Source organism: Anarhichas minor, unplaced genomic scaffold (genome assembly GCF_050575085.1).
Source record: "Anarhichas minor isolate MPS153535 unplaced genomic scaffold, ASM5057508v1 ptg000010l, whole genome shotgun sequence".
NCBI classification, from domain to species: domain Eukaryota; kingdom Metazoa; phylum Chordata; class Actinopteri; order Perciformes; family Anarhichadidae; genus Anarhichas; species Anarhichas minor.
In genome coordinates, this window is record NW_027466456.1 from 417,272 (window position 1) to 433,797 (window position 16,526).

General features: G+C 42.4%; 1 protein-coding gene across 9 annotated transcripts in view; it reads right to left on the reverse strand.

Moving 5' to 3' along the window:
• fryl (furry homolog, like) overlaps positions 1-15,945 on the reverse strand; it is a 65,844-nt gene extending 49,899 nt beyond the window's left edge. For 6 of the 9 annotated variants that reach the window (XM_076087326.1, XM_076087321.1, XM_076087320.1 and 3 more), the window contains exons 1-2: positions 15,603-15,945; positions 14,235-14,300 (exon numbers count right to left, since the gene is read on the reverse strand). In XM_076087326.1, the coding sequence (XP_075943441.1) occupies positions 14,235-14,300; positions 15,603-15,873 (337 nt within the window). In that variant the 5' untranslated portion in view covers positions 15,874-15,945. Of the gene's footprint in view, positions 1-8,639; positions 9,450-14,234; positions 14,301-15,602 lie in introns of those variants that run through there. The other 3 variants (XM_076087322.1, XM_076087323.1, XM_076087325.1) reach the window with 3 other exon arrangements.
• Between the last annotated feature and the right edge of the window lie 581 nt (positions 15,946-16,526).

The window sequence follows — 16,526 nt, forward strand, 5'->3', positions numbered from 1 at the left end:
CAAGAAAAGACAAGAAGGGCCACATCAAGTTGTCGTCTATATTCTTGAGCTGTGAGAACACATCAAACCCTGTAAAACAATGTATGTTACTGATTGTGATGTTTATATTATCGTATTAACACATTTATATTTGCATTAAGTAACATGCAGAGCAGTAAAACACACTTTTACAAAATATACAGCAGTCATCTAGATATTAACTGAGAGTGAAGAAAGATTATATTACAAGATCTAACTTATAACTAATATAAACCAAGTCAACCAATGTTTAATATAGCCAACTGTGGAGGATTACATGAATCTACTGTGGCTGGTGTTGTAACAAATTGTGCTGTTAATACTACTTTAATCTAAGCAGCCATTTCTGGGATTTATCACACTACAGAAACAATTAATTAAATTACATTCCCCATATGCTGAAGTGCAGTAAAGTAAAAAAAAAAAAAAATGCAGGAGTGGTTGGTTAATCAATTTTACGACACCTTTTAAAAAAGTACATTACACAGTGAAGCAAAGAGGCCGAGAGTTCAGCTGTGAGGAAAGTAAAACGCTGTAAAACTGAACGTCTCCTTCAGCAGTTTTATAAAACGTTCATCCAGGGTCACGGAGGGAAGCCGGAGCGCTGCACATTTACATGTGGTGCAGATCATTTGGTCATCCTATTCAAATAGTATACGCAATGCTCGAGGCCACAGTTTTGGAAATCGATGTTAGTAAAGTCACATGTGGGTGTAATGTTGAGTCCTGTAGAGTAAATATTAGAGCTGTAATGGACCACTGTCCATCTGTGACCCGTACGGATCAATGACACAGTGTAATGTTAACCATCACAGTGTCAATAACGTTTTACTGATGATCGTTCTCCAATAATCAGTATAACATGTGTTTCTAGTCGCTGATCTCTGATCATGTTTCATTGTAAACAACCAATCAGTAAAGCAACAGGAGGAGAGCTAGTAACGTTAGCAGCACCGCTAACGGCTAACCAACAGGAGGAGAGCTAGTAACGTTAACAGCACCGCTAACGGCTAACCAACAGGAGGAGAGCTAGTAACGTTAGCAGCACCACTAACGGCTAACCAACAGGAGGAGAGCTAGTAACGTTAACAGCACCGCTAACGGCTAACCAACAGGAGGAGAGCTAGTAACGTTAACAGCACCGCTAACGGCTAACCAACAGGAGGAGAGCTAGTAACGTTAGCAGCACCGCTAACGGCTAACCAACAGGAGGAGAGCTAGTAACGTTAGCAGCACCACTAACGGCTAACCAACAGGAGGAGAGCTAGTAACGTTAGCAGCACCACTAACGGCTAACCAACAGGAGGAGAGCTAGTAACGTTAGCAGCACCGCTAACGGCTAACCAACAGGAGGAGAGCTAGTAACGTTAGCAGCACCGCTAACGGCTAACCAACAGGAGGAGAGCTATTAACGTTAGCAGCACCACTAACGGCTAACCAACAGGAGGAGAGCTAGTAACGTTAACAGCACCGCTAACGGCTAACCAACAGGAGGAGAGCTAGTAACGTTAACAGCACCGCTAACGGCTAACCAACAGGAGAGCTAGTAACGTTAACAGCACCACTAACGGCTAACCAACAGGAGGAGAGCTAGTAGCGTTAGCAGCACCGTTAACGGCTAACCAACGGAGGTTCACTTCAGTTACATTATGATGCCTTCAGGCTCTGCTCAGTGAACATGAGTACTGGCTGAAGGTACATTATAACCTTATCATGATGTGTTCACATGTCATCTGTAAAATGTAGTTTTGGTGATAAACTTGAATAGATATAGTTGTTTGAAGATGTTTTCACAACAACATAAATAGTGGTGAGTCTCCAGATTTAGGTTTATCATTAATAATCGGAGGGGTATTTCTAACAGAAAGAGTGAGGTAAGTGCACACACACAAACAATAAATGACCTTATAAAGCACTGAAGTACCAGCTCCGTTTTACCGATAAAATGAAATGCATGAAAACTGCCCAATCATCATGAAACCCGTCTCCATAGATGCTCAGACAGCCGGCCAAGTTGCTCCATATTCAAAGAATCAAGGCTTCATAACATTCAATAGTGCTCTTCAGATTTATGCCACACAACATCCGGTCCAGTCCACAGTGGTTCCAGTCCAGTCTTTAGCAAAGTGACCCTTTACCTCGTTCCCTCCCAGGAAGAGAGGCCTTGTTCTGTTTCTTCCTGGTTGTCACAGAAACACTCAGAAACATTCTTAACACCACTGAGGAGAGGAAGTGCTGGAATGAATATGTTGTTTTTTTTAAGAGAAGGAAAAACATTCATACCTCGCATGTGAAGCCTTTTTTGTACGACAAAAATATGCACAATATGCTCAACTTGGCTGAAGAAGCTACGACTCTATAGCCTGAGAGAAGACAACGTCTGTCTGACCGTCTGAATATCAGAGATTTCAGTTGGAAGTGTCAATATTATATTAGATCAAGTTTAGTGCTCAATACGTCATTTTCTGCTGCTAGAGGTCTCTCAGTAACAATAACAAAAGTCAGAGTATGGTGATGTTGGGAAGCAGCGTTGAATCATGGGAGTTGTTGTCTTCATTGCAGTAGTTAGTTAAAACGTAATGAAGCAGCTTCACGTGTTTCTCTGACGATGTTCAGCGGACGCAGCGAGCCGAGCTACCGCTAACGTTAGCTTAGCTTGTTTCTCTGATAACTTAGGATCCAGAAAAAAATCCTTCATTAAGTTAAAATATAGAGTTGACTGTTAAATATAAGCAAAAAGAAAGTATAAGAAAAAATAGAAATAAATGACTATGTAAATAAAATGATGTACATAATGCTACAATATATATAACACAAGTATAAATGCAGTATTAATGGTAGTATTGCACAGTTATACAAATAACCCTTCCTCCTCAAACCCACCACCACCATAAAGATAATATTGGAATAACATGTAAATACTCTAAAGCTATATTTTAACAGTGAAGTGACGGTTGGGAGGTGTCAGCGTGGCAGACAGCGTCGGCTGTGTTGTGGTGATGTTGTCCAGCAGCACAGAGAGCCTTTCAAGCATTTCCCTCTTTGTGTACTGTGCTGCACCAACACCCCTAATGATGTCACATAGCCAGCTCCTCACAGCCAATCAGTGCTCTGTAACCCCCCCTCCTTCTTTTCTCTGGGCCAGATAGATTGTTGACTGGTTCACACTAACCAATAACACAACACAACAAAAACTCTCTCTCCTTAAGACATGACACTTATCTGTCACTCATCCAAAACTTTATTATTAAGATTATCTTCCAGAGCTGACTCCACTGCACACATCTTTTTTTTTTTAACTCGTTACTGACAAACACTAGAGACTCTCTTGTGACACTGAGGCCATGTTCTTGTTCTTGTTCCCATTCAAATCTAAATACAAAAGGTCAAGCGTGCTTTGCTAATAATGTGTAAAAATGAAAGGCTTGTATTTCAAGTCCAAAGTTATTTTGTGGCTGAATCTGTATGTAAAGGTTAACTTTAACAGTGAGACTTGCCATCATATCATAGCATTGGTCCTATCGTCATTATTTGACTCGTTCAAGTGAAGTCTTTGTGCAAACACTAGATTTGGGAAAACTGCTTTTAGTTATTGTTGCTGCACACACAACACACTCAAACCTAACACACTTGAACCGGTGTCTTTAAAACTATGGTTACAAACTACGCCGCTCTTCAATGTAACTGGTTTTAACTGTGTTCTCTTTGTTTTCTCTTTTTGTGTATTTATTCTTTTCCATTTGCACTCTCGACATCATTGAAAAAGATTCCTTGAGATTTAAATAAAGGTTGATTGAATCTACCGTTGGACGTTGTCAGTGAGGCTGTTTTCATCCATTCGGAGAAATACCTACAAAAATAAAGCTCCGTAATCTGCAGACAAAATACAGTTTCTCTGTGGTGTTTAAAAGATCACTCGTATCTGAGATTCAGAACAACCTGAAAGAAGCAGAGTCCAACATCACGCTTGTTTTTGTTATGGGAGGCCTATGACCCCCCCCCCCCCCCCCCCCCGCCAGAGTTCCTCGGTTGTTAAGAAACAGATTACACAACTATCAGAGCAGTGACTCCACCTTAATAAAACCCTCCCAAACGCCTGCTCACTTCCCCTGACAAGACAACACACATGCACACACACTCTCTGTGTCCGTCTCCGTCTCAGTCTGTCTCTCTCTCTCTCTCTCTGCAGGAATGCAGGGCCGTGAGTGTGTCCGTTTGTTTTCTATAAAGATATAAAGAGCGAGAGAGACAAAGGAATCTCTGCCAGTGTTTATGTGGCAGTGCCAGTTCTGCTATTGTGTCTCAACATGTTAAACTCTGACGAGTTACTACTAGTTTACTCTTCACCAACACGACGTCTACAGAAGAGTCAAACAGATGCAGGGCAAAGATGGTTTGTTCCAAGAAGCTGACAAGACGTCAGTGCAACAATGGACAGATTGAGAAACCAATATGGACTCTCCTTCATGAATCATAAAAGGGCTAAACTGTGACCTCACATGTATTAATGTCCAACATGTCTAGATACCTTTGAACAAGCCAACAACAGCATCAAACACTCAACCGCTTGATTAAGGATTCCTCAGGGCAAGTAAAATGCAACGTCAGGCTTGTAAATCTCACAACTTACCAAGTGGTAAGCAAATAATTAAGCTTTGTGTATACTTTGTTTAACGAGCACAAAGGTGTTTATGCTCAACGCGCCAGAGGGCGTACAAACAAAATGTACTGAGAAGAATCAAAAGGACAACGAGTGTAACCGGCAAAACATCGTAAACCAACCTCCACAATCACGAGGAGGGATCATAATTATCTGTAATTATTCTGTAATCTCTTATTCATGGACTACTTTATCACCTTTATACAAACCCTGTAAAGAAAGAAGTCAAGTATTAAATGTGTTATAAAGAAACAAAGGTTGAATATCCTCTAAACTATTTGATTCGGCTGCAAGATATTAACTTAAAACTAGATTTTTAAGACTTCCGGTTTCTAAAGCATCAAAACAACAATTGTTCATACTGTACGGTACTTTGGTGAACTTGTGTTGTCTTTAAAACGTTCTCTAGAACTAAATTAAACTTAAAACTTGAGCCATCAGTTTTCTCATATCTGCTGAGAGTTACACAGGGAAGTAGATTTATCTTGACTGGGCAGGTAAAAAAAAAAAAAACGAATGTTGAACCTTGACAAAACAATGTGTTTTCATGAGATAGATGAAAAAGCGTCACAAAAAGAGACGAGACTGATGGATGTTGAAGCAGCTTAGAGAGAAATTAGGTCCTCTTTGTTTGAGAGGCCCAATGAAAAAACTGGCAACCAGCACAGGAGAGGAGAGAGAGGGGAGAAAAGGGTGAGAGGAGAGAGAGGAGAAAAGAGAGAGAGGAGAGAAAAGAGTGAGAGGAGAGAGAGGGGAGAAAAGAGACAGAGGAGAGAGAGGGGAGAAAAGGGTGAGAGGAGAGAGAGAGGGGAGAGAAAAGAGAGATGAGAGAGAGAGGGGAGAGAAAAGAGTGAGAGGAGAGAGGGGGGAGAAAAGGGTGAGAGGAGAGAAAAGGGTGAGAGTGGAGAAAAGGGTGAGAGGAGAGAGAGGGGAGAGAAAAGAGAGATGAGAGAGAGAGGGGAGAGAAAAGAGTGAGAGGAGAGAAAAGGGTGAGAGGAGAGAGGGGGGAGAAAAGGGTGAGAGGAGAGAGGGGGGAGAAAAGGGTGAGAGGAGAGAAAAGGGTGAGAGTGGAGAAAAGGGTGAGAGTGGAGAAAAGGGTGAGAGTGGAGAAAAGGGTGAGAGTGGAGAAAAGGGTGAGAGGGGAGGTAATAAGAAAGAGGAACTAATGGAAGAACGCGGTTTATTCAACAGGTGGATGTTTTTATGCTAAGCTAACAGAAGATTTCTCAATTCATTACTCAGACTTCATACAATATGTCCTGGATGTTTTGGGGGGTTAGCGATGGTCAAGTTCAAAACTATGGTCTCTATGCGTTTGTGAGAAATGTGATAAATACACTTTATTTTACGTTATTTTACAGGGTAAATCCTGGCCGAGTCAACAGTCGATCACAGGGCAAAATATGTAGACAAATATGTTCAAATTCACATTCACACCTGTGGGCAATTAAGAGGTTCATATCTTTGGACTGTGTGAAGAAACCAGAGCACCGCAAAAGAGACGGGAGAACATGTCAACTTTAAAAGAGAAAAGCTCAACAGAGACTCACATCACTCACGCTCCTCTTAGTTTAGTTTTCATTCTATACATTTAAATGCTGACATTGGCGTCACCGTTGACCACAGTTAACTGCTAGAAATTAAGTCCTTACCAACAACACAGGGACTAACTTCCTCTTGTGATCACAACAAACTAAAATCAAGCAGAGCTCTTAAAGATCAGTCCAATTAGCTCAAATTAGGCAAAACAAAACAATTTCTTGTTACGCTGATGGAAGTGAATTTTCTCTCTTTCAGTCCAAGTCCCTAAAATATGTGGTCTTTGGAGCGCCTCTGCAGCGAAGTGGTTACAACACATGCCACATAACAACAACATCACCGGTTTGATTCCAGCATGTCAACCTCCGGTTCTGAAAAGTGAGGTCAATGCTTCATGTCTTAAAGCTGCATTCTCTCTAATGCCCACCAGGGGGCGGCGACTCTGGTTGTATAGAAGTCTATGAGAAAATGACTCTACTTCTCTCTTGATTTATGACCTCAGTAAACATTGTAAACATGAGTTTATGGTCTCAATCTCTAGTTTCAAGTCTTCTTCAATACAGCATGATGTTCATTTAGTACATTATGGTCCATTTAGAGTCACACAGACCATAAAGCAGGGGATGCTTTAGGGCGAGGCTACACGGTGATTGACAGGTCTCTAACAGAGACGTATACGGCGTCTCTACGTCACTCCTCCTCAGTCCAGATATGGTCACTTCCTGTTCCTTGGTTGCAAAAAGCCAAGATGGCGACGGCCAAAACGCCGAACTCAAGGCTTAAAAACGGCAGTCCACAAACCAACTACCTCCACTTCTTATACAGTCTATGGTCATACCGCTCTCCCTCCCTCCGTTTCCTGTCTACCTCTTTACTGTCAATCTGCTTGTTTTCATTGACGCCAAGAAGAAATTATGACACTTCTATGAAACTAATTATCTTGACATTACTGGAGGCTCTCTTCATTATGTCAGGCTGCTTCTGCTATAATACTATAAAACCCTGGTAATTACCAGCTTACCTCCATAACTAGTTCATCAAAACCTGTACGCGATTACAAACCTATCGTCTCATAATAATGCCATTGTATTGGCCAGCTTTACTATCATGAGATTAGAGCCTAGATGAGATAAGAAAATTATTTTGTTGTTTGAAAAACATCGCGTCAGTTCTCCAAGAACGGATTTCTAAAAAACTATCACAGCATGTAAATCATTCAATGGTTTAGGACCAAATCAAATCTCTGGTGATTGTTCCCAGATTAAAATCCACTTTGAGTTCCCGAGCCACACATATCTAGAACAAACTCTAAAACGTCCATATCTAGAACAAACTTGTACGACACGTTCATGACCGTTATCAGAATAAATGTGTGAGAGAGTGAGTGAGTGAGAAACAGAGGGAACACTGATGTGAAGCTTTTATCAAAATCTAAAACAAAAAAAGAAGTCTTCAACCTTTGGATTTGTACTCGGACAACCTTTCCCTCACTTCACTTTAATATATCTGGATATTTAATAATATTAGTAATGCCGTTGTGCTGTTTGCAGAACCGACATTGTTTTTTTTGCATCAATGCGATGAAATATCTTGATTTATTATTAAAAAAGCAGATTCTCAATTGATTTCTCCAGTAAACCTACCTACTGTATTATGGTATATATCAATATTGCAACACAAAATTATAAACACCGATTTATTTTCTTTGGTCCTGTCGTCACAATGAAAGCAACCAACCCACAGTATAAATAATTTAATTTAAACGCAGGACGACAACTCAGCTGATCCCTTTAAAAAAATAATAATAAGGAAACAGTAAATTCCTTTTTCGGACAAGAGGAACGTTTGGTCAGAGTTTGTGCCGTCCACTTTTGTCCATCACTACATTTCTACAGAGACTAAGGCCTTTTTTGATTTCTGATGTAATATATGGGAAGCTAATAATAGGAGGGAACCAGAAGACGGATCAATAGTAGGGGAACATTAGCCGCCCCAGAGGGAACGAGCGAGAGCGAGAGCGAGGGTTCTAAAAGTCAAAAGATGATTGTGTGGAGAGCTGCTAATGGAAACTGGAGATCTGGTTGTTGTAATGTAAAAATAAAAAGTTGATAAAGCTGGGAGAGGGTACTTGGAGTCTACCGGTGTTCTGCATCAATAGAAACATTATCTACGGAACAACCAGGAGCAGGAGAACGATGATGAGCCACCTGCATACACATCAAACAAGCCCGGCTAAACCTGGACCAAACATAATCCGTCATCCTGACAACTCCATTAATAACCGCTGCTCTTACAAAAGGAGAGGCGATGGGGAATCTCACCGACCGGATTGCATGCAAGCATGCACAATGCTGCTGCTGGCTGCTGTGTGGCAGATAAGTGTGGTATGTAAACATGTGTGGAAGCTGGACACGGTACTCACAGCTGCTGCTCCAGGACTTGAGCAGAGATTTGATGCTGATCTCAAAGAAGACCGAATCCTGCAGGCTCAGCATGGCGGCTTTCTCTTTCTCTCTCTCTCTCTCTCGCTTTCTCAACAATAATAAAAAAAAAAAGTTAGGCTTCCCCCCAGACGGGCACAAAGTCTACACGGCTCCTGTCACTTTCATTCCACTCTTGTCGCAAAATAAACACCTGCCTCCCCGAAGGATGGAGCTGATGACTACCCTCTACAAGTGCTGGTTAAAGGCAGCATCCTGAAAAAGAGTTGTTTCCTCTGACCGAGGAGTGACAGCTCACTTGGAGAGGAGATGAGAGAGTATAGCCCCGGCTAGTTAGAGAAGTATTCCACCCCGGCGCTCGCTGCCCACTTGCCAATCCACGGAGTCCCTCATTCTCATTTCAGCGCAGTAAAAAAAGAGAAATCCAGAGAGGCGAAGGACGAAACTGCGTGAGAACTTTTGTTGCTCCAGATAGGGAAGAAACAGCAGCAGCACAGTGCGCGGTACAAGTCTTAACAATGCACGGCAATATTCCCTCTCCTCTTCCTGTGTGGTGTGTGTGTGTGTGTGTGTGTGTGTGTGTTAGCCAATGCTAGCCCACAAAAGCTTATCTGCCTCCTCATTCGCTTACGAGCAGCCCCTCCCTCTTGTTCCCTTTTTTTACTGACGCCTGCTCCTTTCTCTCTCTCTGGAGTGAGAGAGCGAGCTTGTTTCAACAGCAAAACAAGGGGAAGGGAGAGGGGTGGGGTGGTGATGTCATCAAAATGCTGCGAGTGTTCCCTGGCTGTGGATCAGCAATGCATACGCATGTCTGAGGCTGCTACTGTGCCGAAAAACGACACTTCCTGTAAAGCTTCACGGCAAAAGTGATGCGTCATCCACGACTGCAGCAGGGAGGAGAAGGAAAGACGAGGGAGGAAGGGAGAGAGGGAGAGAGAAAAGGGGGAGGATAACAACTGGTAGGCTATTCAGAGCTTTGCTTCAAAATAAAAACAATTATATCCCTGAATTATGTCCCGTATACCTCCATCTTCAAAGTAAACTGTAGTCAGGCTGCACTCTCTGTGTTACTGGTACTGTCTATCAGTTTAATCTGATCTCAGGTCAGATCTAATCTATTTGTTAAATTAACCGTTCACACCCAGTGGAGTCATTACATCATCCAAAAGACACCAGGCATAGTAACACAGTGCATGAGTGACTATGTTTACATGCATTATTCAGAGTAGGACAATATTACTAATTTGGTATGGCTCATATTATCGTATTCCGTCTTAATTATTCTGAATGGAGCATTTTCAGATTAAAACATGTGATATGTGGATAGTATTCTGGTTTTAGAAGCGTTCTTTGGACATGTCTACAGCTCATTCTGAATAGGAGTCTCAATAGACGACCAGCTGTGTGCATTGAACACAAACCAACTAGCCAATAGTTTGTAAAGCTGGAGTCGAGATGCATGTCCAGAAGAAAGCCCACATTTCTGCGACTCCTCTGGTTGTATAGAAGTCTATGAGAAAATGACTCTACTTCTCTCTTGATTTATTACCTCAGTAAACATTGTAAACATGAGTTTATGGTCTCAATCTCTAGTTTCAAGTCTTCTTCAATACAGCATGATGTTCATTTAGTACATTATGGTCCATTTAGAGTCAAACAGACCATAAAGCAGGGGATGCTTTAGGGCGGGGCTACACGGTGATTGACAGGTCTCTACCAGAGACGTATACGGCGTCTCTACGTCACTCCTCCTCAGTCCAGATATGGTCACTATTGTTCATTGGTTGCGAAAAAAACAACATGGCGATGACTGGAAACCAAGATGTCGATGGCGAAATAGCGAAACTCAAAACATCAGTCCACAAACTAATGAGTGACGTCACGATGACTACGTCCTCTTCTTATATATAGTCTATGGTTTTGACCCAAAGAAGCAAAATGGCACGAGTTGCTCCTGATGTTCCACTTTTCCATATTCAGACGTGACAACAGACACGTTAGAACATCGACCCGTCAAATACAGCTGAATACGCAGAACATCAACAGCTGCATGTGAAACGGGAATATTAGTGGAATATACATTTTTATTAGCCATGTAAACAGCTTATTAGGACCATGTAACCTTAGTCAGAGAGATAACTTTGTTTGTGTGGATGTGACGCACGCACACACACACACACACACACACACACACACACACACACACACACACACACACACACACACACACACACACACACACACACACACACACACACACACACACACACACACACACACACACACACACACACACACACACACACACACACACACACACACACACACACACACACACACACACTTTAATCTTGTGTTGACTACCTTAAAAACAGATCCACATGACATCAAGCAATTTGCAGTCAGGCGCAGGATTGAGGTTGTTGACAAAACATTGTGAAGGGGGAAAAGCTGCACAAGACAAACGCTCTTTGTCCTCTCTCTGGTTCAGTCTTCACTTCTCTCGTCACATGTCCTCCACTACACAAGTTATGCAAAAATGAGGCAGAGCTCACTGCAAACAAACACGACACAAGCGGACGCTTTGTGGAGGCCCGGCTGCTGCTGATCCGGATGCAGGGAAACCAAACAAGCACGGACTCTCTAGAGCCCCATCGCAGCAATAACTTATGGCTTTAACTCATCTGGTGACATCTTGGACGTTTGGGGATACAGTTACAGGGAGACTGTAGATCACAAAGAGACATTTTAATGTTACAGTAACTTGGTTATCAACAAAAGTCTCATTCTAAAACAGATTATATTGAAGGACTAGTTCCCAATTTCGGAACAAGTGCTTATTATATCACCTTCATGTCCGTCCGAAAGTGAATAAATTAATTTCCCAAAAGTCAAAGTAATCATTTGTTAAAATGGTTGACATAAACCAAAAGGTTTGAAACTCCTTTGTGCATTTGTTTCAGTGGCATTTTGTCAATTTTGATTCAATTGTCTATGTGAGTTTTTGTCAACGGAAAATATAATATATTTTAAAAAAAGAAAGAAATTTGCCAAAATGACGCCGTTTATCGTAGTTAGAAGCTGTAAAAACAAGACATTATCGACTGATTTTCTACTTTTCAACGGTTCTTGAACACATGTGAAGAATGCTTTCGTCAGGAAAAGCAACCGAATCAAAACTCAAAATTATATTTAATCAAAATCCCATTATTCAACATGTCTCATTTAAAATCTCGCCCCAGATTAACCGTTTACTTTAACCAGATTCTGTAAAAAAAATTAAATTCTGAGCTCCTCAACGCAACTATGAAGCCATGATTGATCCCGCAAAGACCGGCAGTCACGTGACAACAATGCAGGTCGATGAACACAGAGCAGAGAGGTTGTAAAATGAAAATAGTTTAATAAATATAGCACGTGGAACCTCAATGTTTCCAATATGGGCAACACTTGTGGGAAAAAATTATTCAAGGAAATTCAACTTCATTTTTTGCCTTTATTTATGATGTATGTCATTATAACTGTGTTTTACTGAACAACAGACATGTTTAAGTACTTCTAGCCATGATTGTGTTGTTTCATAGAGGTGCAGGACTTTTATATTGTAGTAAAAACAAACAAAGCCACAGTGAGTGAAATAGTCTCATGGAGTAAGAGACACAAGTTACAGACTGAAGACCTTCAGATGGAGGGCCGAGGGCAGGAGGAGGAATTTGGCAGCAACACTGTGTCCACATCATGTTTAAAAACAGAATTAGAGTTCATATCAGTAAACCAGTCCACATATAAACATGCAGAGACCTCTGCAGCCGCTGTTTTCTGTAAACCAGCTTTATTTTTTAAGGAATGCGGAAGAATAACGACAACATCATCTCTCTGGGAACAGTACAGCTAAGAGCTACTGACCGACAGAGCTGACGTAAGCCGAGGACTTCAAATAAACAACATTATAACCGACTTCCTGGAAAGAAGAGCTCGCTGATTGAATAATCTCAACTAAATGCACCACCGAGGCGAGTTATGGGAGCTCCATTCTCAAAGTGGGAGCAGTGGTTGACAGCCATCCTGACTGCAGCCAGTATGGAGGAGCTGGTCCTCCCAGGAGCCCACGGGCTGGAGGATGCATTTCCTGCCCCGGCCTCTCTGAAGGGCAGCGGTTGTCAACAATAATCGATAGGCGCTGTAATTCGATCCCTGACCTCCCCGGTGGTGCCTGGGCTGCAGAGGACACGCCGTTAAGCTCCATCACAGCAGTCTGAGGATGCAGCACAACTCCTGCAACCTGCTTAGCTCCTCACTTCCACGCGCCCTTGAGGTCCAGCTCTTTCAAAACATACTCGTAATAATTATTTTTAAGACAAAAAACTCCTCAGAGTCAGACGAAGGTTTTGATCCTTTTACTAGAGGTGGGGAAAACAATCGATAGAGGATCGCGATATTTTGCGCATTGATATTGTGTCGATACACAAACGGCAAGTATCGATCTTTCATTATGTGAACTATTAACATTGCAATTAGGGATGTGTGGGTTAACCGATTTTGCCGTAATTGCGGTCAAATCACAGTTTCATAACCATAAAGATGGAAGAAGCTACGATATCTGTGGTGTCCTGACTCCTAAATTGAGTATTACCGTACAGTGACATCATGTTGTGACGTAAGTATCGTGATAATATCGTATCATGACTTAAGTATCGTGATAATGTATCGTGATAATATCGTATCGTGACAAGTATTGTTATAATATCATATCGTGGGGCCTCTGGTGATTCCCGACCCTACTTTTTACACACATTGGCTGATTTCTCCAAGCCAGCTTCCGAGCTATGATGCTCTTTAGCTGTGTGACTGTGACTAATCAAAACCATCTTTATAAATAGCTCCTCCTGCTAACCGCAGACACCTTTCTCCTCTGCTCAAGCTGAGACGGAGCAAACTCATTTCTTAGACTTGCCGAGCAAAATCAAGAGAGGCGCCTCATTTCATTAAAGAGTGATTCTTAGTCTCTGTGGAATGATGTGAATTAAACATCATCTTAATGCAGGTACAAAAAGGTCAGCTCATTACTCACAGCGCCTCTTTAAAATGAGCTGTCTTGGAGTTGTTCACTATGGAGGAGCATTTATTGAGGAAGAGCAGCAACAATGATTCAAACATGAGTCTGCACCATAAAAGGGTTTTTTGTTTCACTACTGTTGGGCAAAAACTATGTAAGAAAACCCGATGAATAAGTGTGTCCGGACCGTCTGGATACACACCCTACGCACTGTTCACACTCATGTTCAGTCACATGGTTCCAAACACTCCCAAATCACAAACAGGAAAACCCTGCTGCACCCATTAACCAAATACCCTCCCAATCAAGAACCCTCCCCAAGAACTCGGCGGTACTCAGGTGATGTCACTGCGTGCAAAGAAAGAGCAGCAGCACCACCTCAAAAGCCAACTCTGGCTCTGCCAGTTCTGCAACAAGGGAGTGGCGGTCTGATTTAAAACACAAATTATCCCCGGGGTATGAACACACCAGAATGCCAAAACTCTCCTTCAAAAATCACTTATTTTGTTACATAACTCACCATCGTGACCCCTGCCACCACCAGCATGATGAAAAAAGGAGAATTTTCTAATAGGACAGATGTTTCCTAGTTGGAAAGAAAGAAAAGAAAGGTTTGAAAAAAGTTTTTTTCCAAATAGCAGTCGGAAGAAATGCCAATAGGAATACCTAAACATCCCCAGCGGTCCTGAGCTGAACACAAACACGTAAACAACCAGAGTGCAGCGAGATAAAACTGTATTTTCACAGCTCGCAGAATCTCCAAACCAACATGTGCACAGACACAACTCAGCCTCATCATTGTTAGCATAGCTAGCGGTCTTATCTAGCCCTCTTCTCAGAGGACAGGTGAGCAGAGTTCAGGTACGTTTTAGCTACGAACAAACAGGGAGCAAGCGTGCGCCGACAGGTAGTGCTGCAAAAAAGAAAAAGAAGCCATACAGACGACAAGTCATCGGCCTGCACGCACACATAATTCATATGTGTACACACATCTAAACCTTTAACTACTGTATCCATAGACACAATGGTAGACCTCCTTCAGAGGATTAACATTGTCAGCACAACTCATACTTTAGCTCTCAAAACTTTGGCAACAAACTCCAGAGAAGGCAGCTCCAAATACTAGCGCTCAGATACCGATGAGCTGCAGATACTGAGAGTGATCCGATATTCATTGTAATTATATTTTGTCTATCTTTTTCCTGTTTATTTTAGCGGTACAGGGCCATATCATATACATCACTACTCGATATAAGGATACTCTCATTGGCCAGCATAACGTCGGTACAACCTCATCAATAAACAATAGTCGGCAAGTACAATGGATGAATGTACAAAACAAAAATACCCAGCAAAATAACATTGGCCGCTCTTCATTAGAAATCAAAGAAACTTTTTCGAATCTGATTAAACTGGAGCATCGATAATAAAGCTGCACTTTCTGATTTCTTTGGCAACCAGACTCCAAAACAAGCTGGCAAAAACAGTCATTGACGTGTAAGCAGACAATTGCATATTCACAGTAAACATCCAACAGGCAGAGCGCAACATTAGCATTTATGTGGATTATTTTTTTGGTCACTTGACCAAAAGTGAAAGAAGTGCTCTGTTAATTCATTTTAGGTCAAACGTTTTGGTACAATTATATTTTGTGAACTTGATGTTTTTGTCCATAATCATGCAGCTCAATATCTATACAATGTTTCTGCATGTTAGCGTGTTTGCATAAAGGGGGACGGGGGTAAAGCCAAACCTTTGGTTACATGTTAAGAAAGCTTTAACAAACACTGAACTAAAAACATAAATTATTTTCCTGGTTAATTAGCAGAGCTGAAGACACAATCATAACAGATATCCCTGCATCCCTGTGCAGCTGAGCCAGTTGTACCTTTGAGGGGGTTTCGGTTCCATCGGACTGGCTTGGAGAAGCCGAGCCCCGGATCTACCTCTACGATCGGGACTACCGGGTACTCCTCGGTGGTCTGTCCCATGGCCAGCAGCCCCAGGCGCTTCATACGGAGGAGCCGCGGACCCGTGTCCCGGGGCAAGCCCCCCCCGTGATCAACGGGCCCCTCTCCTGACATGACACCCGGAACCAGGCTCTTGAGAAACTCCATGATCCGAGACACCTTTCTCTGTCTTTCACTCTGGTGCGTCATCCAACAGCCTGCACCGTGCCATGCTCCAAAACAATCTAGCTGTCATATTTACCCCCATTTACCCCCCCCCCCCCCCGTCTCACTGTCACTGTCGGGGCCCCCCCCCCCCCCGAGATCAGACGCTACCTCTAAAGTAGTTAGTCGCGTTGGCTGGCTGATAAAAAACAGCTTCCTTCCTCTACTAGTTAGTTCAGAACAGGAGTGAGAAACTTTCTGACGCTGCAACTTTTACCTGTCTGCTCAGCCTGGAAGCAAAAACAGACATGCCACTTTTTTATTTGTCATGATGTCATCATGGGTGTGGGGGCGTGGCTACCTTTCTTTCTTTTTTTTCAGTGCCAAGCACACTATCTTGGGGTGGAACAAGAAACATGTTCCACAGGAGATAACACAAGTCCGGGGCACCCGGCCAATCACAACAGAGACGAGGCGGGGCCACACCCTGCCGAGAAGAGGAGGAGGAGGAAGATTGACAGGCGGTAAAGGAAGTGGGGAAAGCTCTGGCTCGCCTGTGTTTACCGATAGCCTCTTATCATCGTCACAGTGTTGTTACTAGTTTAGCATTCACAAACACAAACGCTTGTTTGCCTTCTTGCTAACTCCCTCCTAAACAACAAGAGCTCCACCGTCCCCTCACTTTTACTTCTTCTGTT